Source organism: Pieris napi, chromosome 24 (genome assembly GCF_905475465.1).
Source record: "Pieris napi chromosome 24, ilPieNapi1.2, whole genome shotgun sequence".
In the NCBI taxonomy this organism is placed as follows: Eukaryota; Metazoa; Arthropoda; class Insecta; order Lepidoptera; family Pieridae; genus Pieris; species Pieris napi.
Genome location: NC_062257.1, coordinates 6,728,958 through 6,752,953, shown reverse-complemented (window position 1 = coordinate 6,752,953; position 23,996 = coordinate 6,728,958). Strand labels below are relative to the sequence as shown.

Here is a 23,996-nt window from a genome sequence, read left to right as displayed (position 1 = left end):
ACGGAGCCCGAGACCTTTCCAACGAATGCAAAACCGTGGAAATCGGTTCGTGCGTTCTGGAGTTATAGCGTCAGGAAGGAAAACCCGACTTATTTTTATATAGTAGATTACACACATACACAAGCCTCTAGGATGATGATGATTCTGAACATGTTCTTATACTAATTGTATTTAATCCTATTTCACCATGCCTCCTGCTGATAGAGAACAAATCTTTGTTTTTAATTTATTTTATTATTATTTATTACTTAAGATGTCATGTGGAACATGGTGTAATGGTTGCAGCTCCTTACAAACGTTGTGTAAAATAAAAAACTTGGCTATTAAAAAGAGTGGCGGAGAGTTTATTGCCAGTTCTTCTCTTCCGCTCTACGCCCTTGATTTGAGAACTGACAGTTAATGTAAAATTAGAAGCATTAATATTTATTTCTTTAATGACGAATCACAAGTGTACATTGTGTTATATGAATAAATTATTTTAGACATTGATAAAGGTGAATAACAAATAAAACAACAAATGTGTTTATAATTATTTTTTTATTAATTTCACAAAATTATTCATTAAAAGCCACAATCGAAGGCTTTTAAGCTGTCAAAGCGATGACGGATCAAAAACATCGTTCAACAAACATGAGCCGATAACCCATCAAGCTATCTATTCTACATATAAACGATTATATTCTGTAGAAAATACTTCGTAAACCTTCTCAGATAAAGGCAGTCAAGCTTGTACCAACTATTGCGACTATGGCCCGCGAATACTAATTCCACTTGAACTTCCTTATAAATTAACATTTAATTTTTATATAAGTGAATATATCAAACCAGCCTATCAAAAAGACTCGCCTACGTTGATTTTATTCAAAACCTCTGCCTCAATATTAGTCCTTCGAGCCGGATAAAGTTCAAAACTGACAGTCAATTTAATTTAATATTTTCTTGTGTTACAGGAATGGAAAGAGTGTGTTGTCGGCACTTGTTTCTTTAATTGGTTACGCTGGCACGTAAGAAAAATCTTAGTCAAATAGAAAAGTTCAAGTGGAATCCGCGGACATAAAAACAATGACATCTTAATTACAACGTGAATAAAACTATGACGTATAGTGTATATGATATCCAAGCAACATTATATTGAATTATTTGAAGCTAATCTGTGATATTCTAGTGAACGCCTTATCTAAGAGGTGCGAAAATGACCTTTCTACCTAAATACGCTTAACCTACAAATGAAAACCACACAAAGCAAGGTAGAAGGTCATTAAATCGCGTGACAATGGCCCTTACATTTAAGACCTAACACGACTCTCGTATTGTCTATGACTTACGAATCTCTACCCAACGCTGTGATTGGTCCATTACGCGCAAATCACAGAGTTAATTCGCGAGACAATTCGATCATAGACAAGACAGTCCCACAGATCTTAAATGTGACGACCTTTGTGATTGGACATAGACTATTTTGTTATAGACACAAACGTATATAATATGGACTTTTCTGGGTCCCGTGCGCTATATACAAATAAATATTACAAGTTGTATCTTAGTAAGTTAGACCTGTTGAATTTAAGCTTTCCAATGCAGTTGAATATTTATAATGTATCGAGTAAACGAAAACTATCACGTTGAAAGTAAACTATAAACGTGATAGTTGACAACTATCACGTAAGCCTTGAGTAGACTGTAGACGCGATAGTTAACGTGAATCTAATGAAGTTACTCGGTACTCGACGATATATGCATATCGGCCGTTAGAAAGAGAGAGCAACTTCGGCTTTATGCGTTATCTCTTTCTCGCAAATACAACTGATGTCACGGTGAAAGAGATAGTGCTTTACGATTTCGACTATCTCTTTCCAAAGACCGATGAGCAGTTATTCCTTATTATTTGTTTATTATTGCATGGCATATATTTAGAATCTAATATTTGCTTTATAAATATTATCCAAGCTCAGATTTCAAGACCCTTGTAAGGAGGCTAGCAGAATATAGTATAGCCAAAAAGGGCAAAAATAATTGTACACTTTGAAGCTAATTTCCAACGCATATATGCGACATACAAAAAATATTCATTTCTCGCAATCCAATATACTTTATAATATACAAGCTTAAGCAAAAATAAACTCTTCACTATGACTATATTACTTTATCCAACATGAAACACCAAACATTTCCGATTCCACATCGGCCGCTCGGCTATAACCGGACGACAGCACTCGATTAGAGTAATTTCTTCATACCGTGCTCGCTTATCCAACCAAAACGACGTTATGGTTGGATACATCCCAAAGTTCCATTCCATTAGCTACACTAATCTAATATATTTACAAACCAATATTCCGTACAACTAACCTTTTACATGTCTCTATCACCCGTATGCAGACAGAGCGAGACAGATACTTAACTGATTGACCAAATACTGTTTTGCCGACATAAATAGTTTAAAATGTCACTTACCATATTTCGCTCGTAATTTACAAAAGCATACAACTATCGACTAGGTATTATAAGGTAACTATAATATATGATTTAAGTGTATATTGAGATCATATAAATTTAATGTATGCAATACAAAGTGGTTTATATTTAGACCGACCGCAAACACGCTCACACAGAGAAAAAAAGCGTATTTGTGGGAGCTATACGTGGACCTATTCACATAAGTGCTTCCAAATAGCTAACAGATAATATATGGAAAAACAATTACGATTGTTAAACGAATGTCAGCTTTATCTGCCTCTTCATGACAGTTGACACAATATAAGGGCTAATAAAACGCTACATATTATCAAGTACACCAATATACACCAATTATAAATAATATGTATCTGAAAGCACGTATCAAATAGGTCGATAATTAGTCTTGTGAAAAACGCCATCTAACGTGAAATTGTTGAACTAAAACGTTTCTCTATATCTAGATTCACACGGTGTTACAATTATTTGAAATAAACGTTTGTGCAATTTCTAAAATGGCAGTCTTGAAGGCAACAGATAATATGATGATATAATATAGAATTTAAACAAAACCGATTGTAACAATTTAACATTTAAATATCTTATAATTATTTCGAATATCTAACGGAAATAAGTTAGCGTGGCGAGCTGCGCTGTGATGGCATTCTGGAATTATATAAAGATATTTTTAATTTGTCTAAAATTTTACTGAATAAATATACATAACTACTTATATATAGTGTTTTAAGACAAGTTACAGACAGCCTCCTGTGCCTGACACGCGCCGACTTTTTAAGTCTAAGGCCGGCCGATTTCCTCACGATGTTTTCCTTCGTACGAGAAAGAAGAAAAAAAGTCTAAAATAGAAAGAAAGTTTATTGCTGCACAGCCGGGGTTCGAACCTACGACCTCAGGTATGAGAGTCGCACTCTGAAGTCTTCTGAAGATCTTTTTAATATGAAAAAACCTACAAAAATATTGTATAAATAAATATGAGTTCTTGTATATTATGTACTCCAAGGTTTCCACATATTCCTTTATGTTTTACCTAAATTCAAGACGCGCGTCGTCCAGTAAGCGAGCCAACAAGCGATTTCAGAGCTTGCCCGAGTGAAGCGCGGTTCGCGTCGCTGGAGGGCGGACTGCCCGCGCTGCTTGTCCCGCCCGGCACGCTGCTCAAGCTGCCCAAGGCTGAGAAGCCGCCGTGGGCGTCTAGACATTTTTGGTAGCGCAGCTGAAAATTTAGAATTATATGTATTATTAAATAGTGAATTTTAGAACAGAATATATAGAATAATGCATTATATAATCTTTTATACGCTGTTTGACAAGATTTTGAAAACACTTTAAGATTATTTATAAGTGATTGTGAATCTGTACAAATCGTTATCTTTAATTCAATTTTTTAAATAAATCTAAAAAACCCACCAAAACGCTTCTTAAGACAAGATGGCGTCGCCTCAGTATGACGCACCACGCCGATGTCAACGTCAAATATTTAATGCGCAATTATTCCATTTTAATTTCTTATGTAATAAATTTGAAAACATGTTTGATAATAAAACTGAACAAAACAAACCAGTGGCTTTACAACGTTTTAGATTTGGGCCTCTGATTTCTGAAACTGTTTCATAATCATTTGTCAATCTAATAGGCAAGTTCCTCAGCCTCCTATGCCTGACACGCTCCCGAATTTTTGGGTCTTCTATACATGATTCCTCACGATGTTTTCCTTCTCTGTTTGAACGAATGTTAAATGCGCACATAGAAAGAAAGTCCATTGGTGTATTGCCGTAGATCAAACCCACGACCTCATGAGAGTCACAACTCACAAGTTACACTGAGTAACCTAAGTAAAGTAAGTAATAAGTTCCCTGCAGCACGATTTAATCAAAAAAACTCTTATATAAACGTTATGGCTATCAAACTATTTAAACACCTTCCCAGAATGCCGTGTAATGCTTTCAAGAGGAAGGTGATATTTAAAGGAAAGGTGTGTTTATAGGGAGTATATTTAGACCATAACTTTTGAAAACAGTTATAAATGACTTAATTAATACATCTGAGTGTTCTTTGCAAATAAACGATTTAATATAAATTGAAATTCCCTTTCACCTTGCAAGCGGCTTCGATAGTCTTGCAGAGTGCTCCAGAACTTGGCTCCGCGTGGAAGGCGTGAGCCACGAAGCTGTCCTGCGGCGTGTGCACTATGAAAGCGCAACGGCGCACGTCCCGACCTATGCCCAGGAAGGACAGGTAACGCACGCGACATTCCACGATCGGGGTTGATTCCTGTGGAAGAATAGCTTCGATCAGCTCCGACATCCGAGTTCCTCGGTGGAAGTTTTTACAAGTGTAATACTACCCTACCTACCCTAAGTTTTTCTCAACTAACTTTAGTTCGTTTTAGTATTTTGATAGATATTGATAGTTGGATTAAAATGATTTTATTGTTACCAATCCATTTAATTATTAAGTACTTAATTATATGTTAAGATTTGTTTAGAACCGTAAAAAGAACTTTATATTTAGTAAGTTATAAGCTGTAAATCTTTCTCAGTAAAAAAAGAAGAAAAAGATATATCTGTATGTGTCTTTAACACCCCAATATTTAGATTATATTCATATTGCCAGAAGGCTCGCAAATGCGTAGCCAGCCCTTTAAGAATTGGTAAGATCTTTTCTTGTATACAATAATACTATTTCTCTGTAAGTTTCATATTTATTTTTTACGGTTACATGACATAGTATATTTGACTGCGAAAAATTAAAAAATAACATCATTTTTTTTGTGTATTCCTTACTTATACTTACTACTAATACTAATTGGAAAGTATTTGTAATCTATGGATTGTATAAAAGAAAGAATTTATAGTTAATAAGACTAGCGCAAGAGAACCCACCCCTTCTTCAGTAATGGTGATGCAAGAAGGCGCCACTGCGACAGCTACAGGCCTCCAGGCAGAAGGCGCTCGAGCAGCGGCCAACCTCTCCAAGGCGTCGTTCAGAACGTCCATGCCCGTGGGTCTGCCGACCTCCGCACTGCCCAGGTAACGAGCCCTTACTGTCTTGCGTGGCTCTTCCATTGGAGTCGGGAAGGAGGCACCTGGAATTAAAGCCAATTTTGTGAAGTTATACTTCTTTTGGCGCGTTACGGAAAAAGGATGAGTAACGTTTTAACAAAAAACCGACACCCTGAAGTTAGCTATAATCAACATTTTAGGTTTATAAATTGATGCTGTATTTGTACGATATTCAGACAATGTTTATACAAGAATATTTCTATCATACTTTAGCTATCAATAACCTAAGGTAACTCACATGTCTACTGAACTCCGACCAATGGACGTGAATAATAAATATCAATATGCATGCTAAAATAAAAAATATCCATTTCTTTAGTTATGTAGATATAATTTTTTGCGATAATTAAATAAACTTTATTTAACCAAATAATGCGTTATAATAAAACTTTCAATGTATTCAATACCATTTTTCTATTGTTAGTGTAGTTTTTTCTACAAACGTAACATTTTTGGAAAGATTTTTATCTTGTTACGCCAAAGAAGTATAACTTCTAACGCGTGTACATAAGTACACACACATTTTTTTATTTCTAGTATAAGATAAGCCTCCTGTGCCTGACAAATTTCTAAGGCATGTCGACTTTCTAGCTAGTGTTTTGCGCACATAGAGAGAACAGTCTATCTCGCAGGAGGCACTTGCGCTATTCACAGGAAAACGCCCATTATGGTAGAGCTACGCTCGCCAAAACTGAGCTGAGCTTTCAAAGCCCTGCTGGCCAACAGCTAGATTGGGCTTCGGGCCAGTCAGTGGTAAGACTGGTCTTTGGTCCTTCAGGCCGGAGTACACACGCAACATCTTTACTCCAAAACTGAGTTAAGTTAATCCTGGATTTTTGAAGTGAAGCTTTTTTAGGAACATGAGGGTAAAATTTTTACGGAACGTGTGCAGCGTTTTTGTCGAAGAAAAGGGAGAGAGCGATTGAGAGAGAGCGAGAAGGGCGAATTACCTTATAGAAATTCTATTTTTAAAAATAGAATTTCGTAAAGAGAATTTTAAAATATTAGTATTTTATATTTTATGCAAAATAATTTATTGAAATCTCAAATGTTTTTAATAATAATGAAGTTATTAAATACCGGAGAGTGGTCTCGGCCGCCTGGCAGCTGGTAGGTCTGTGGGTCTCGGCGGAGGCTGCAGCGAGCGCTCGATCATGATCCTCTTGCAAATGTCACGCAGCGTGTTGGCGATGGACCGCGCCGGGGCCTCGCATCGGAACACGTGACACATGTGTTTGCGTGTCACCCGGTCGCGTGCCACGTACGCAAAGTCTCTGTATTATATACAATAAAATTTTACGGGTTTAAAAAATAAAAATAAATCAGTGGCGCAGATCTGGAACTCATATTTATGTATCTGTTTCATGATTTGTCATCTAATAGGCAAGTAGGTGAACAGCCTCTAGTGCCTGACATACCGTCCACTTTTTGGGTCAAAGATAAGCCGGTTTCCTCACGATGTTTTCCTTCACATAGAAAGAAAGTCCATTGGTGCACAGTCGGGGATCGAACCTAGGATCTCAGATTTTTCATAAAATGGCCTACCTTTAGGAATAATATTTATATATCAAATACTTCCACCAAAGGACAGAAAAGTTCGGAACTCCTATCGAAATATGCCAATCATATTGACAACTACTTGACAGCTATCGAATGGTTGCTCTACTTGTCTATTAGAAAAATACGCATACTGAATATACTGTATACAATTAGTTATATATTTAAGATTACATATATACAACTTACAGACATCGTAATAATAATAATAAAAACGTAAGTCGTAACAGACTCTTTACTTATAGACATGTTTGTGATGACAGATGAGGTAAATAAAGAATGGCCCAGTGGGAAGAAAGAGTACGCCCACCAGGAACTTGGGAAATGAAATAAAAGATAGCGGGGAAATGTTGGAAATAGCGAAGATGAGAGACAAATGGAAGAATTTGGAGGCCATCACTCCGTGGAAAGTTGTGTACTAATTACATACGTACACTTAATATTATCTTTTTATATATAGTACTAATATAGTACATTTATTATTACCGATAATACATACCGTTCACTGATCCAGGGGAGCATAACAAATAATTATAAATGAATAAAAAATATTTAAAGTTATAAATAATAAAAAATTACAATAATATAAAAATTAAATAATAAAACACTTTACTAATAGGGCTTTATATCATAATGACATCTCGCATCGGCTTCAAGTCTTTTTCAACCTCTGTCTTCCGAATTCTGGGTATCTACTGGACCGGGAAGATCTCTAACTATCAACTTTGGGAGCCCCGATTAGCCAGCAGATCAATCGCAAGTGGAAATCGATAGGCCATTCATTCCAAAGAGATTTCAATTATATCCCCAAACAGGTGCTTGATGGGAATCCCAAAGAAAGCGGAAGCGTGGCCGTCCCAAGCAAAGCTGGCAGTTGCAGATGACGGAAAGAGTCGGAAAGAATACGAGAGATTCACTCTGCCCCATGTGAGAGCAATAGGACATTAAGTCAAGTAAGTATAGCATAAAATCCTTCTGTCATGTAAATAGACAACAGACGATGACCATGCACATCAACAGTTACTTCATGGTTCAATAACTACTATTAGCATGGTCAATGTAATGACCCATGTTAATTCGTTAGAACCTCAAATAACCTTACCGTCCATTGTCCCTGCCAACTCCCCAAACTCGTATAGTATGGATAGGCTGTGTGTGCAATGTGTTGAGGCTTTCAGGGTCTATCAGCTTTAGGGCTCCGTCATCCAGGTCCATGAAGAGATCCTTACCCTGGAATTATTATATATCCATTTAAACGTGTTATAGAAGACATTATGAAACCAAAGAACTACAGTATTTTTTGAAGTGAAACTTCTTTATCGGGGTTGGAAAAAAAATTTGTGTAACATTTTTTCGTTACGCGTCACATTTTTCCGTTACGCGCCATCTTTTGAAGTGAAAGTTCTTTATCGACGTATGGGAGAAATTTTGTAGCAGGTTACGCGCCATATTGCTTTTTGAAATCAAACTTCTTTATCGGCGTTGGAAAAAAATTTACACACATTTGTCACATTTTTCGGTTACGCGCCATCTTTTTCTTGATGACCACGGTTGATCCGAAGAGATTCGAAGCCATTAGTAACAAAAATATATAATAACGATAACAATGATAGTACCTAATACTAATAATTCTATTACAATTAATGAAATTCTGTAATAATCTTAGTAGGTACTACATAGTAGTACAGTAATAAGTTAAAATGAAATAATTGTATTTGTATTCATGTCTATGATAATAAAAGCCTTTTGTTAAACTTTATCTAATTTAACTTTATTTAACCAATTTCTGTAAAGTTGCATATAGTAGATCATTCTATTTCATGCTTCTATTTCACCATGCCTCCTGCTGATAGATGACAAATCATTGTTTGTCATTTATTTTATTATTATTACTTAAGATGTCATGTAGAACATGGTGTAATAGTTGCAGCTCCTCACAAACATTGTGTATAACATTAAAACTTGGCAATTAAAAAGAGTGTCGGAGAGTTTATTGCCAGTTCTCCTCGTCCGTTCTATGCCCGAGATTTAAGAACAGTAAATGTAAAATTAGAAGCATTTAGCGTTGTTTAACAATATTATTGAAGTTATACTTCTTTAGGCGCGTTATGAAAAAATTGATGAGAGTGAAATTTTACGATGCGCGCGCACCGTGACACAAAATTAACAGAATGAAGTTGCCCACGGAAGTTGCTACGGCATTGGACATAATTTAAAAACAACATTCGAATAATAATAGAATTTATGTTACACTTAATGTAAGAGAATAATAATAAATATTTATTTATTTAATTTTTCAAATGTAAACTGAACTTTATGACTATAATGACTCCTTTTCCAGTCTTTGATTATTTAATTTTAATTAATTATTTGCATGCAATCAAAAACTATTTTTAATAATGCCAAAGAAGTATAACTTCTTACGCGCGTACATAAGTACACGCACCCTTTTTTTATTATTAAATTAATATTTTTAAACTTACATCTCCCCAACGTCCAACTTGGTCCAACAAATCGTTTCTCCCCAAACTCAGGTCAACAATACACTTATTGACAGCTCGGCTTGACCTCTCAGGTGTCAGGTCAGCTTCAGAGATCTCAACCCAACCCAATGACCTGACGAAGAATCGTACAGCTCGCCCGTCCGATTCTGGCCTGGCTGGATAGCTGCGGCGTCTGAAACATTTTATTATTTCTTAATATATTATAGTTGTTAATAGCTTCGAAATATTTTTGAGTCTATTTCATTAATATATTGGCAAGTACTACCTTTCTACTACCTACATCGCACTTGTAAATTATTGCTTGATTATATTTATAGAATATATAGGGGCAAACGGGCAGAAGGCTCATTTGATCTGGCAGAATCTGCTCCTCAGCATAATGCTGAGCCAGGGCCAATTACAACCACAGCACACACGCATTACACACTTGAAGCGAACCGAATGGGAAAAGAGGAAACAATTTTGTTATACGTATCATTATACTTTTTTTTCTTTGATTATTGTTATTATGAGTGTGTTTTTGTTAGTAATAAATGTTGTCTATGTGATGTTATGTGATACCTATACACTCACAATACCAGAGGGCTCGCGGGTGCGTTGCTGGCCTTTTAAGTATTGGTACGCTCTTTTCTTGAAGGACCCTAAGTCGAATTGGTTCGGGAATTTCAGTGGGCAGCTGGTTCCACAATAGTAGTGCGTGGCAAAGTGCCTTAAAACGCTCTGTTGTGGAACGACGGACGTCGAGGTGATACGGATGGTATTTTGTATTCTGCCTTGACGTCCGACGATGAAACGTTTTAGACCACGAGGACCAATAATATGTATAATTTTAGATATATTTTCGTATATCTTACTTAAATATGTTACAAATATATCAAGATATATAAATAAAACGTGTGGCACTCGGGGACCACCGCGGGGAAGAATTTTTTATCAACTTACGCAATTATAATTATTTATTTATGCAGAATTCTTTTTGTTTGATATAAATTCAAGTTTTTTCTTTGATATCACTCTACCAGACTCAGACTAACTCGCTTATATAGTCTGTCTCACTCTAACGCGTACGTGCTGCACCGGCCGCGCTTATGCTACGTCACCGATCTAGTCAGACCGATGTGAGACGCAGTATGCGTTCTGTCCCGCTCTAACGCGTATTGGCCGCACCTATATTACGTCATCGTGTGTTAGGTTTATTTACGTTACGGAATTTCTTGATTCGGTCGCCGCGCTCGAAGCCCGCGATAAAATCTATGCAATAGCTTACAATATTCTTAATTAAATTATAGCAAATTGCCTTGTCATAATGCAAACACAAATCCTGGGTTAATTTACCGAGAAATAATCACAAATATATAATTAGTATAGTATTGTCTTTTATCGACATAACCTTTAGGGCTCATGCCCACGAGCCGGTTTCAACACGGCCCGGTTTTTAGCCGGCGCCGGGTAGAATCCGGCCGAGCTTGCACACAACACGGTTTGTACACGACCCGGTTTCATCGAGGTGCCGCCTTCATACGCTCTTTTCATTCAATGAATTGTGGACGTATAAAATGTTGAGTGTTAAAAAGAGGAAATGTATTATTGCGTGGTACATGTATAAAAAGCTAAAAAAAGACGAGAAAAAATATATAGACGACATTGGGTACCTCCCATGTTAACAGAAAGAGAAGATCATGGTGCATTTCATACGCTCATTCAGAAGCAACTATGACGAGAAATTTGAGAAGTACTTTCGGATGAAAAAAGAAACATTATAAAAATGTTACATATTTTGGAACCCAAACTTAAACATGAAGACACAAATATGCGCAGTAGTATATCTCCAATTAATAATTCCTGGTCGATTTCAATAATTATATATTATAATATTGTATTGTGCGTACTGCGTAGATAGTCGGCACGCGCCGGGTGTAGGCCCGGTCTCGTGTGCATGCGCTCATACACTGCCATACTACACTGCGCGCCGGGCGTAGACACGGCGAGCACCGTGCCCGGCTGCGCGGAGAGCCGGCGCTAGCGCCGGCGTCGTGTGCATGGCGTCATAGTGTCCCATACACGACTGTCGACCGGACATAGACCCGGTTTTTCGCCGGAGCTAGGCCCGGCGAAAAACCGGCTCGTGGGCATGAGCCGTAAGGCCGGGTTCCCACTACGCCGGACCGGCAGATCTGCCGAAAACCGGACACCGGACAGAGTGTTCACATTACATCGGATCCCGGAAGAAATTCAGACAGTCCTCAGTTGAATTTGGACCTGCGCGCACAATGGACGACGAAATTGTTGTGTTGTGGTGGTATCTTAATAGAAGGCAAAATAAAAGAAAACATTGGGTACACCCTATTTTACGGGAAAGATTTTCACTTGGAACATTTGAAACATTAATGGGTGAACTTAGAAGAGACGAATCAAAGTTCTTCAATTATTTTCGAATGACAGCAACCACTTTTGACGATTTACTGGGACGACTAGACATAAGAGTACGAGATACAAGTTTCAGAGAATGTATTTGCCCAGAACAAAGATTAGCCATATGTCTAAGGTAAGATTATTTTATGCACTAGATTGCGTAATAATAGTTTTGACGTAGGTACCTACTTAAGACTGTATGAATGAATGAATGTTTGCTATGTATGTTTGTTTCATGAATGTGAATATATATAATGTGTGTGTGTGGGAGGGTGTATGTATTTGATAATCATTATGAATTAAAAATGCAAACAATTATTTAAGTATTTATTTGTACTCAAACTTAAATCCCTTCAAAATCTAAGTAATCTGAGTCTTGGGAATGTATGGAACGATTACTAGATGCTGATGGCGAAGCTGGAATCGGATTCGATGTCTGAGATGAAGTTGATGGTATAGATGTTGTTGCCTGTTGATTGCTACTATTATATTGCGTAGAGTATCCAGGGTAGTGTTGATCTTGCGTAGGTATTGGCTGTTGATTGACGCTATTATGTGTGTAGTATCCAGAATACTGATCTGGTCCGGTTATCTGATTATATGAATCACGCCAATGTCCGTAATTTGGTCTCTCATAATTCCTACTTTTAATTTTTTGCAACATTGTCATGACGCTAGCTTGAAATTCTAAAGTCTCTTCGATAGTTAAAGTGTTCAAGATTGGTATAATGCCTTTGAAGAAAGATAGATGATGGTTTTCCTTTTCTGGGTTTATTCTGGAGTCCAAAAACTTTACCATCCTGTCATTTACCTCTTTATTATCAATTTTTTTTTTATCTTTAATTAAAGGTGAACGAAAATCTGATTCCATGCCTACTTCAGTCTCGGTTCTTGCTTTTTTTGAAACTGACTCATGTGGTGGTCGAGGTTCGGAGACTTTTTTCAAAAACATTAATTGCTCGTGATATAAATAATTTCGTGTCTTTTTGGTCGAAGATCCAGATTTAGACTCATCTTTTTGTTTCTTTACTGTCTTAAGCCACGAATCTCGTATATTATTCCATTTAGTTGAAACCTGTTTTCCTGAAATCAATAAAAAAATATCATAAAACAATACAATTTGTTTCTTGGTGACGTATAAAGTAATAATGTATTAACAAAAAATACTTTTTTTTCAGATATTTAGCTTCAGGATGTTCATTCAAAGAAATACATTACTCATACAGAGTAGGCGTTTCGACAATAAGTAAACTAATAAAAGAAATGACCCACGTCATTTGGGAAAACCTAAAGACAGATTTCCTTAAGCTGCCTGATACTGAGAGAGAATGGGAGGACATCGCTTCAGGATTCGAAAGAAAAGCCAACTTTCCTCACTGTCTTGGAGCAGTAGATGGCAAACATATCAGAATTTTGAAACCAGCCAAGAGTGGTTCTATGTTCTTTAATTACAAGGAGTATTATTCTTTTGTATTAATGGCAGTTGTCGATTCAGAGTACCGATTTATTTTTATTAGTGTGGGCTCATTTGGCAAGGAATGCGATTCTAGTATATTAAAGGATAGTACATTTTGGCAAAAGATCAATGATGGTACTTTAAATGTACCAAAGCCTAGACCGCTTCATGAAAACTTGCACGAAGAATTACCGTTTATACTTGTTGGCGATGAAGGCTTTGCTTTAACACCTAATCTCCTACGTCCATATGGAGGTACACATTTGAATACTGATAAAAAGATTTTTAACTATAGACTAAGTCGAGCAAGAAGGTATGTTGAGTGCGCTTTTGGTATTCTGGCAAATAAGTGGCGAATAATCCATCGAGCTATAGATCTCAACGTAGACACAGCAATTCAAGTAATTAAAGCTTGTGCAGTCTTACATAATTTTGTAAGAGAAAAAGATGGTATAAATTTTGAAAGTTACCAAAATATAGAACATAGACAAGAACAAGAAACTACACCCATGAATCGAAATGTGTCGAGTCGAGGTGGCCCTAATGCCAACGCTATACGGACATCATTTACTAATTATTTTGTTTCAGATATTGGTTCCGTTCCGTGGCAGGCAGCAGCTATAAAATAAAATTTATCAATGCATTTACATTTTATCAATAAAACATTAAAAACTCACCGTACTGTTTTCTTTCTTTTTCATCCAGTTCATCGAAGTTTGGTTTCAGTATTAAACATACTTCACGCCATGCTGCTAACTTTAAGTTTTTGTCTTTATAAACGTCTTCGGTCTTATCCCACAGAACAGGTCTCTCTTGGACAAGCGTAATTAAAGTTTCTGCTTGAATATCCATGCTAAACGTCTACTTTTACCAGAACATGCGAGCCGAATGACGTGAGTGGAACACGGGCGGGGCGAGGGGAGCACGAGCAGGGCGAGCGGGGGACAGATACCGGCACAAACTCGTTCACATTACTCCGGGCCCGGTCGTTCTACCGGCAATTCGTAGTGACAAAACGTTCGGTAGAAATGCCGGGCTCGGCAAAAATGCCGGACCCGGGATAATGTGAATAGCTTCATATAAATTGTACAGCCACTAGCTCTTCCGGCAGATTTACCGGCGCGGCAGATCTGCCGGTCCGGCGTAGTGGGAACCCGGCCTTACACGTTTAAAGAAAAAACTTTTGAACCGGATTAAAGTTATGTATTATTATAAATTTACAATTATTAACCATAATTTCAAATTTATCCGACGTTTCGCGTGCTTTACAGCCTGCGTGGTCACGGTGACTGAAGACAAAAGGTGTTGGATGTCAAAAAGTATCACAGCTGTAGAGAAAGTTGCATTATCTGTATTTATTTACCCGGAGTTGGTATCGACTAAAAGATGGAGGGATTTGGCGAAATGGCTCACGGTGTCCTCTATTAAATAATTGTAAATTTATAATAATACATAACTTTAATCCGGTTAAAAAGTTTTTTCTTTAAATATTGACGGCTCATTGGTCTAGTGGTCAGTACCCCTGACTGCGAATCCATGGGTCCCGGGTTCGATCCCCGGCTGAGACAAACATCGATGTGATGAGCATTTGGTGTTGTGCTGAGGTTTTTTGTGTTTAAATATGTATTTATGTGTCTATCTATATATAATATGTATATCCGTTGCCTAGTACCCATAACACAAGCTTCACCAGCTTAGCATGGGACTAGGTCAATTGGTGTGAATTGTCCAATAAAAAATAAAAAAAAATTAGTATCTTATAATACACTAACTTATAGGCCATCTCCTCTTTCCTCTTAGCCTCTTGAGCATCTTGGTCAAGAGCGCCACTGGTCGTACTTCTGGTGACTGATGTGGTCATTGGACCGTCGTATTTCACCTCCGACAAGTTGGAACAATCCCTGACCATCGAAATGCGGGATTCTCTTGCTTCTATCGGCGGCATTTTTGGTATCTCTCGCTGGATTGTTCCACTCTTTATATGCCAGTAGTAAGGACCGTCATTGTCTGTAAATAAAGGTGTTTTTAATTTAATAGACAGTAGAACCTCGATAACTCAAACCTCGGTAACTTAAAAACCTCTATAACTTCAAAAAATAATATGTTCCCTTCCCATCAGAGCCTTTTGACCTCCATAACTTAAAATACGCAACCTCTGTAACTTAAATAAGTAATCTCTGAATTAGTAGCTCTCAGTAACTTAAAGAAATGTTTCCACAACCTCTATAACATAAAATTGTTTGTCAATGAGTCATTTTGCGTATCAATTAATGAAGCAAAAAGAGCTTTAACAACTGTAAGATCATTTCTCTATCTATTTGTCATTGAAAATCAAATCGATTTAGAAACTGTGAATTGTTTAAAACAGATTTTTTTAAGTAGACTAAACCTAAATTGTTGTTTTATTTTTATGTAACGTGTGTAATGTGAATAAATAAATAAGATTATTTAAATTTCTGTATTTTATTGAACCAATCCTTCCGACGCATTTGAGTAAAAATAGGAATAAGAGTACATACCTACCTCTATATTAACCTATCCCTAACATACCCTTGATAACTTAAAACCTCTATAACTTAAAATATTTTGTGTTTCCCATGGACTTTAACTTATCGAGTTTCTACTATATGCTATTATAGTTATAGGAACCCCGGTTTTATCTGTTTTGTAATCTAAAGATCAGCCGAATTGTCTGAAACACGCCGTCGACTTTTTGGATCTAAGGCATGACATTCCTCACAACGTTTTCTCCGTAGGATGTTAAATGCACATATTGGTTCACCGGAGACGCCACTAGGCAGACAATGCCTCAAAAAAATATGGTGCGTGTACTTGTGTACGCGCGTAAGAAGTTATACTTCTTTGGCTTTCTTTATTTTTTTAAAATATTAAATAATTAATAATCAATAACATAATTATTATTATTATTAACAATATTTAATATTTAGTATATTATTCAATTATTAATTAATGTTAATAATAATTATTATTATATTATTAATTCAATTTAATAACTAGGTATGTTTCATAACCTTTTAACTAAGTATAAATAGGTCTTTGTGAAAAAGCATTGCTAAATTTCTTTGAAAAAATAATTAAAACTGCTTTATTTGTTTAAAGGGTACTACAAGTAGATTGTCTTATTCCCATCTCGCTCGCGCACGCTCGCCGCCCATACTGAATTTTGTGTCACGGTGCGCGCGCATCGTAAAATTTCACTCTCATAAATTTTTAATAACGCGCCTAAAGAAGTATAACTTCAAAAACCTTTGACTCGAGTTATGTAACCTAACATTAGTTAAGTTATAAATATATGTCAATAATTAGAAGCGCAAATGTTAACAATCAACTCACACTTGTAGCCAATAAATTGTATTACGTTAGTTTAGTTAAAATATGCCCTTTAGTTTTTCATACACTCATCTAATATATGTATAAAATTCTCGTGTCACAGTTTTCGTTGCCATACTCCTTCGAAACGGCTTGACCGATTTTGATGAAATTTTTTGTGCTTATCCGGTATCTATGAGAATCGGCCAACATCTATTTTTCATCCCCCTAAATTTTTATTTTTTAGACAAAATTGTTAATTTCTATTTTTTTATGATACAGCATTAAAAAATACATACAACCCCTAACTTTCACCCCTCTACGATCAACCCCTATTTTTTATTATAAATGATATACATGGCAAAACGACGTCTGCCCGGTCAGCTAGTATATGTATAAAATTCTCGTGTCACAATGTTCGTTTGCATCCCCCTAAATGTTAAGGGTGGTCCCACCCATAAATTTTTATTTTTATTTTTTAGACAAATCTTTTCGGTATCGTTTTTATTTTGTTATGATACAGCATACAAAAATACATACAACCCTTAATTGTCACCCCTCTACGATCAACCTCTATTTTTTATTCTATAGTTATTTAAACTAAACTAAATGTTTCCTAGAAATAATATACATGGCAAAATATACCACAAATATGCCGTTTGCGGGAGCAGCTAGTTATAACATAACATTCTCGTTTCCCAATGTCCAACAGGTGTCACTTATATTCTTTATAGGTAACAGAAGTGTCACTTAGATTTAAGAACCCATAAATAAGTTACAGTTTTTGTTAGTCCAGCATCGCAACACTACTCCCTAATGTTATGTTATATAAGCCCTTGTTTTAAACGATAAAAGCCAGTTGACACTTATACGGGTTGCAGACCAAGAGCTAAGCTAAGTTAGTTTAGCTTAGCTCGCATAGCTGATGCAGTTTTCCATACTTGTGTGCAGACCGCAAACTATGCGAACTAAGCTATGTGAGCTAACTAAAATATGCGAAGCTAATTTAGTTGTGTATGCCGATGCGCAGCTACACGAGCTAAGCTAAGCCCCTCCCGCTACCCCGCACACCATTTGCACATCCTTCGCCACACTGACTGAGCTTTGGCTTAGCTGTTGGTGTGCACGCTATTTATTTCTAGCTTAGCTTAGCCTAGCTTGCTTGGCATAGCTTAGTTTAGCCTTGGCATAGCTTAGTTTTCGGTCTGCAACCGGCTTTAGCTTCAAACAAAGTGTTTCATTTATTTGAACATCCCTCCAACAACCACCGAACTTAACTCTCTCTAGTAATAAATATACTCTGACCATAATCACAACAGTAGTAGTTCCTAAAACTAATACGTGGGGTATAAGAAACGAGATATTGTATCATGGACAATCAATAGAACTTGATAAAGGTCGTCACTATGATACTAATTATGTAAATGATAATTAGTTTTTAATTCGCGCGCCTTATGCGATTTTTCCCCTCGGAAAAATAAATCTCTGTTCCAGTGATGAAAACGGGGGGTTTTTCCCCCAAATGTAGGGGTAATCAAGATGTATTTAGGTGTTATTAAGGGGGATTTTTACGTGGTTATTTAAATGCACGATTCTATATAATTTATATTAAGCCTAGAACCTAATCATACTAAACCAAATATAAACTCCAAGCGAGCTACAACTGAAATATCAAAAATACTCCAAGATCGAAGAGAGAACATTCTGTAGAAGTTGGCATCACTGCTCTGTTCCGTCTCTCATTACCTTCATGTTTCTCCCAACCGGGCGGCAGAGTCTCCTTCTTGGGCCTCAACTTTACAGGGATGGCGTATAAGTCATCATTGGGGCCCTCAGCGCAGTGGGGCACCGGGCCCACGGCTGCGTGTAGCTTCTCTGAATCCTCGCGATCAGCTCGTTCCTTTTCTGGAGGCGGTGATTCCTCCCCGCCATTCTGTGACGGCGTGATAAGGCCGCACTTTTCGCTGTAAAGTTTTATATATTTATCAACCAAATGTTAGATTATTTATTTAATTTTAATTTTAGTTTTTATAAATTTATCTCAACGTTTATTAAGTAAAGCGTGTAAACATCGAATTGTATAATATTAAATGCTATTCCGTAAGTATGAATTGCAATAGTTATGTCTTATTTAAATTAAAAAAAACAAATAGAATTATTGTAAAGTATTAATAATAATAATTTATTTATTGCAAGAATATGGTACAAAAATGTGTGAGGTGGTACAATCGTAAGTTCGCATATTCTGCCACACAAATTTGTCTTTACAGGAATTTTAAATTTTATATTATTAGTCATATGAATTGGTCAATTCTTAAATTATTTGTATCGTACATATCATATCATACTTTATAAAATTTATATCAACTACACTATCTCACGCAAATAATCATTTATTGATTTTTTTTTCCAAATTCAGCCTTGTAACTACGAATTGTAAAATCTAAAGAGTCTTTCCCCCCATTTTGTTCTCTTTAGAGTTGAGACTCTTGGGCCGTCGGGTTCAAGTGCTTAGGCGCTAATTAAAGATTTAAGTTAGCGTCTGACAGTACCGATGACCCCAGAGCTGGTGCTTTCCTCGCTCAAGGAATAAGTATCCAATACATCGAGGAAATGCTTTCATTAAAGGTACACTGCCACAGGGACCAAACTTTTTAAATTTGATTTAATTTTCTATTCTATTTTTAACTTTAAATAGTAATTAATTTGACTATTATTATACTATGTAGGTTGAGAATATTGTAAACAAGAAATTTTTAATAATTAAACAAAATAATTATAATAAATGCGTTAAAATATTTTCGTTTAAATGATACTCACTTGACTTTGCCAACTGGTGAAGAAGCTTCGTCCTCAACTCTGTAACAATCAACGCAAAGACTATAGAACTTATAAAAGCACAGATTATAGAAAATTACTGTCGTTAAATTTCCCAAAAATATAAAATCAAAAGGGATTTCATTCTCAAAACTTCCACTCCCGCTTTCTTTTAGTATATTCTGCAATTCGGCTACAATAGCCTATTTGACAGTATCCAAAATTGTTACTGAAAGTAATCTGTGTAAAATTTGACTTTTAAAAAGATTCATGGTAGTAATTTCTTTCAAAAAGTCAAAAATCATTTATTCATGTAGGTAACACAATGTATGACCGTCAAAAAAAGAAATATGTACATTTAATGCTTCTAATTTTACATTTACTGCCAGTTCTCAAATCAAGTGCGTAGCGCTGCGAGCGAAAGCGAAGAACTGGCAATAAACTATCGCGAGGGCGATGCCGGCCTTTTAAGTATGAGTACGCTCTTTTCTTGAAGGACCCTAAGTCGAATTGGTTCATAAATACTTCAGTGGTTCCACATAGTGGTGGTGCCCGGCAAAAACTGCTTCAACGCTCACTTGTGGAATTAAATTTTTGTGAGTGCCCATGGGCGGCGTCACTTAACCTTAGTTAGGCTAGACTGCAATCATATTATTAAATAATACCTCTTAATAAACGCCATACACTTGTTACATTAATTTAACAAGAGTCTAGTAAATTAACCACGGAGCGGCTTTATGACCAATCTCAGAGCTAATAGCACTTCGTTCGACCATTTTATGTTCACTCTGCGGTCGGAATAATTACGAATTATTTTGCTGTATTCATGTAGAAATTCGTATATTAAAATTCAAGTATTGTAACTATATACACTAACTGATGTCGATACAGCTAGACTTGTTTATTTTAGTTACTTTCATAGCTTAATGACTTATGGCTTATTATTATGGGGTTTGTAATTCTTCAGAGGCTCTTTTATCTCTGCATTTTAATAAATTTAAGAAATGTAATAAAGAAAAGCTGTGTAAAAAGGCTTACTATAAAGTTAACGATTATCTAGTTGATAAAAGGGCCTGGGACTAGTGCTAGACAGGCTACTTCTAATTAATTTGCGATATTTGTTTTATAATAAGTGTTGATTGATGATTTGCTATTTTAAAAGAGTACCGAGAGTTTTTCGCCGGCTTTTTCTCTTGGCCTACACCCTCTGTCTTCTTTGCAGATGAGTAGGGATGTCTACCGATTCAAATTTAATGACGTGGAATAAGTGATACATGTATCTTATGTTCCATAATAAACATTTTTTATTTTATATATAGGGTTCTATTAGGCATTATGCTTTAAATAAAGGAGGATTTTATTTCTCTCTAAATTTACCACTCACGTATAACAAAAGAATACAAGCGAAATAATGAAATGTTAATTGCTATGTAACCACGCTTATAAAATTAAGAATGCCTGAGTGATGAAAATGTACAGCCGTTAATACAAGTTATGAACTTTGAAATAAAGCTTTTTGGCTAAAGAAACTTTTCAGACGAAAACTTAAATTTGTTTAAAATGTAAATGTATGGAATCAATATCTGTACTCAGTCACAAAAAGTCTTTATACGTTTTTAAAGTTGTGTGTTTAACTATAAGGAATGTTAAAAATACTACTAGCGCAAGAAGCAATTCATCTTTAACAAAAAAGAAATAAAGTTCACGATAAACTAAGTTACATTCAAAAGCTTACATCGTAACACAAAGCTCATCTCCCATAGAAACTGCACTTTCAAAAGCTCAAAGTCCTTTAAAAGCGCATCGTATCTCCGTTTCGGTGTCAAGTCGTCTTTAGGTGCTCTCTACGTGTGTCAAGAGGTTCTATTGTAAGCTTCTAACGGTAGAATTTTAGACTTCATAAAGAATTACCTGTAGTTTTGATATACGGTCATCTATTGTGTTTTTAGTTTGCACGTGCTAGAACGATTAAGAGGAAGAAAGAGTCTCCAGGAGGTATCCAGTTTGATCACAGGAGGTCAGTGCCTAGGTCTATGTATTTATTTATTTTCACTTCGTTACCATAATATACAAAATCATAGATATATAAAGAACAAAAAAAGCAGGTTACATAAGGTATTAGACAACGGGCGGCCTTATCGCTAACAAGCGATTTCTTCCAGGCAACCCTAAAATGGAACAATAAAAACGAACTCAAAAAACATGTAATAACTAAAATTAAATCAAGTAAAATTTTAAGAAAAAAGAAATACGTATAAACAAAAATGTAAAAGCTAATCCAAACATTAATTGAGTCACAATTAATGTATATAAGTACATAGTAGCTAATTATGAGGCAGAAGAAAAATGATCAAAGAGAACATATTACGATATCTATCTTTTCTAAAATGATGGTAAACAAAAATACAAAAAAAAATACTAGTGAAACAGTGGAATAGGTATCAGATAAAAAATTAAAAATAAATCAGTGGCGCTACAACCTCTTTTAGGTCTGGATTGGTGCACAGCCAGGGATCGAAACTACGACCTCAGGGATGAGAGTCGCACGCTAAAGCCACTAGGCCAACACTGCTCTATTAGGTATCAGATAGGCAGTTAAGTAGGTGACGGAATAATTTTTGTTGCATCAAAATTTGTGTTACTTAAACTGTTTTTTCGTGTTTCAGATTGATTTAATCGCGGAAACAACAATTTACGTAAACAGTCTAAAATTAAACACACAGATGTAAACATTGGAATCATTTAACTAGCTTCTGATATCAGCATCCCGCGTGAACTTCATGTATTTTTGTGGCAAGATTGTTAGCGACGTCCTCACCAAGAATTCAGCGTATTATTTATATGTATTTATTTCCAACACACAAATATACATTTTCCTATATAGTAATGTTCGAAATACATTATATTAATTTTATAAAATTGATGAGGGTGATGCCAAATATTTTTACACGGCCGATCGACACATTTTTTGATAGTAATTGTTGAGCTTCTTTCGGGTTACGTGTTCTCGTGCATCTAGCATTTTTTATTTGGATAATACATATATACTTGTTGTTAATTATAGTTGACGTATCTATATACGTCCACTATTTAGAATTTTATAGTGAGTGTTTTAGTGCGTGTTTAAGAACTATTGTGAGGCAAGGTATCAATTATCATCAGTCTAACCTCTTTTTGTGCCCATACTAAAACTAATCCCAAATCCTTACGGCTGATAATATTGTGTGCCTATCTTCCTGTAAGGAGACATTGACGAGGTATGTACTCAGGACTTATTATTTTAATATGAATTGTGTATCGACGGCCACCGAACCGTTCTTTGTGGTACAAGTAATAATAATAATTAAAAATTGATAAATTTAAAAAGTATGGTCCCCAGTGTACAAAGTCAAAAAGCATTTCTTCATTTACCAACCAATACTGTTTATGAAATTTAATTGTAAATGCCGGTACTGGTACGGTGCCGGCGAGCCTTCTGGCAATGTGAGTGTCCATGGGCGGAGTGTCCAACACCAGGCAAGCCTCCTGCCCGTTTGCCTTCTATTACATAAAACAAAAAAATAACATATTTCCTTAGAACATGAGTCAAACAAAAAAGGTGTTTTTACAAGGCAATATAGTTTTATTGTGTTTAGAAACTAGACAATCGTTACCTCGCGTACAACTTTAATATTCTGCAAAACTTCGTTTTACATACAAACTTTTATTCATATATGTATAATATAACTCAGTTTTGTATCGCGCAGCACGGATATACATCTACTTATTATATACCTTGACTTGTTTAAGCTATCGCGGAATCTTAAAAGGAGTGTTAAGAATATCCAAAGCGCTAAATTACCTGCATCATGAACACACCCCACATATACACCTTCACGTGCATACACTCACTATTACACCATCACACAACACGGCCAAATGTGGTAATACTTAGTTTAATGTATTGAATAATTTTTATTGTTTGTTCCCTTTTGTAAATGTTTTAACCTTTTTGTAGGTAAAGTCAAAGTAATTCATGTAGGTAACACAATGTACACTTATGAAAAAATAAATATACATTAAATGCTTCTAATTTTACATTTCTCAAAGGCGTAGAACGGAAGAGATGAACTGGCAATAAACTCTCCGCCACTCTTTTCAATTGTCATGTTTTTTGTTTTACACAACGTTTGTAGGGAGCTGCAACCATTACACCATGTTCCACGTGTATCTGTGTATCTTAAGTAATAAATTATAAAAAAATATTATGTATTCGATTTTTGGCTATATTTTTAGTGTAATTGTTTATATATATATATATATATATATATATATATATATATATTGGTAGCTGTAGCACTCAGAAGGATAGACCACATTAAAGAAACAGCAGGTGGTACATGT

The 23,996-nt window shown here is 35.8% G+C and overlaps 3 protein-coding genes across 13 annotated transcripts in view; 1 reads left to right on the top strand and 2 right to left on the bottom strand.

Moving 5' to 3' along the window:
• Positions 1-518: 518 nt before the first annotated feature.
• LOC125061955 (protein Fe65 homolog) overlaps positions 519-23,996 on the bottom strand; it is a 92,547-nt gene continuing 69,069 nt past the window's right edge. For 9 of the 10 annotated variants that reach the window (XM_047667597.1, XM_047667598.1, XM_047667602.1 and 6 more), the window contains exons 4-14: positions 19,617-19,655; positions 18,543-18,760; positions 15,239-15,473; positions 9,578-9,770; positions 8,197-8,324; positions 7,594-7,599; positions 6,618-6,811; positions 5,358-5,560; positions 4,570-4,746; positions 3,503-3,688; positions 519-3,120 (exon numbers count right to left, since the gene is read on the bottom strand). In XM_047667597.1, coding sequence (XP_047523553.1) covers positions 3,509-3,688; positions 4,570-4,746; positions 5,358-5,560; positions 6,618-6,811; positions 7,594-7,599; positions 8,197-8,324; positions 9,578-9,770; positions 15,239-15,473; positions 18,543-18,760; positions 19,617-19,655 — 1,573 coding nt within the window. In that variant the 3' untranslated portion in view covers positions 519-3,120; positions 3,503-3,508. The remainder of the gene's footprint in view (positions 3,121-3,502; positions 3,689-4,569; positions 4,747-5,357; positions 5,561-6,617; positions 6,812-7,593; positions 7,600-8,196; positions 8,325-9,577; positions 9,771-15,238; positions 15,474-18,542; positions 18,761-19,616; positions 19,656-23,996) is intronic. The other variant, XM_047667599.1, reaches the window with a different exon arrangement.
• On the top strand, positions 11,557-14,142 carry LOC125061956 (protein ALP1-like). Of its 2 annotated transcripts, XM_047667609.1 has the most exons (3): positions 11,561-12,143; positions 13,189-13,721; positions 14,055-14,142. In XM_047667609.1, exons 1-3 carry the CDS (start codon positions 11,869-11,871, stop codon positions 14,093-14,095), a joined length of 849 nt encoding a protein of 282 aa, XP_047523565.1. In that variant the 5' UTR covers positions 11,561-11,868; the 3' UTR covers positions 14,096-14,142. The 2 variants fall into 2 exon arrangements, with proteins under 2 accessions (XP_047523564.1, XP_047523565.1); XM_047667608.1 differs by having other exon boundaries at positions 11,557-12,143; positions 13,189-14,142.
• Positions 12,325-14,627, bottom strand: LOC125061957. The gene is made up of 2 exons (XM_047667610.1): positions 14,144-14,627; positions 12,325-13,093 (listed from the first exon to the last, which is right to left on the bottom strand). The coding sequence occupies exons 1-2, from the start codon at positions 14,316-14,318 to the stop codon at positions 12,354-12,356; spliced, it is 915 nt and encodes a 304-aa protein (XP_047523566.1). The 5' UTR covers positions 14,319-14,627; the 3' UTR covers positions 12,325-12,353.

What these genes read in the sequence shown, in the direction of transcription:
- LOC125061957 (XM_047667610.1), bottom strand. Translation starts at nt 14,318, where the DNA reads ATGGATATTCAAGCAGAAACTTTAATTACGCTTGTCCAAGAGAGACCT. An exon ending in AAAAGAAAGAAAACAGTACG is followed by an intron (nt 13,094 to 14,143) that starts GTGAGTTTTTAA and finishes TATTGATTTCAG; the next exon opens with GAAAACAGGTTTCAACTAAA.
- LOC125061956 (XM_047667608.1), top strand. Translation starts at nt 11,869, where the DNA reads ATGGACGACGAAATTGTTGTGTTGTGGTGGTATCTTAATAGAAGGCAA. An exon ending in AGATTAGCCATATGTCTAAG is followed by an intron (nt 12,144 to 13,188) that starts GTAAGATTATTT and finishes CTTTTTTTTCAG; the next exon opens with ATATTTAGCTTCAGGATGTT.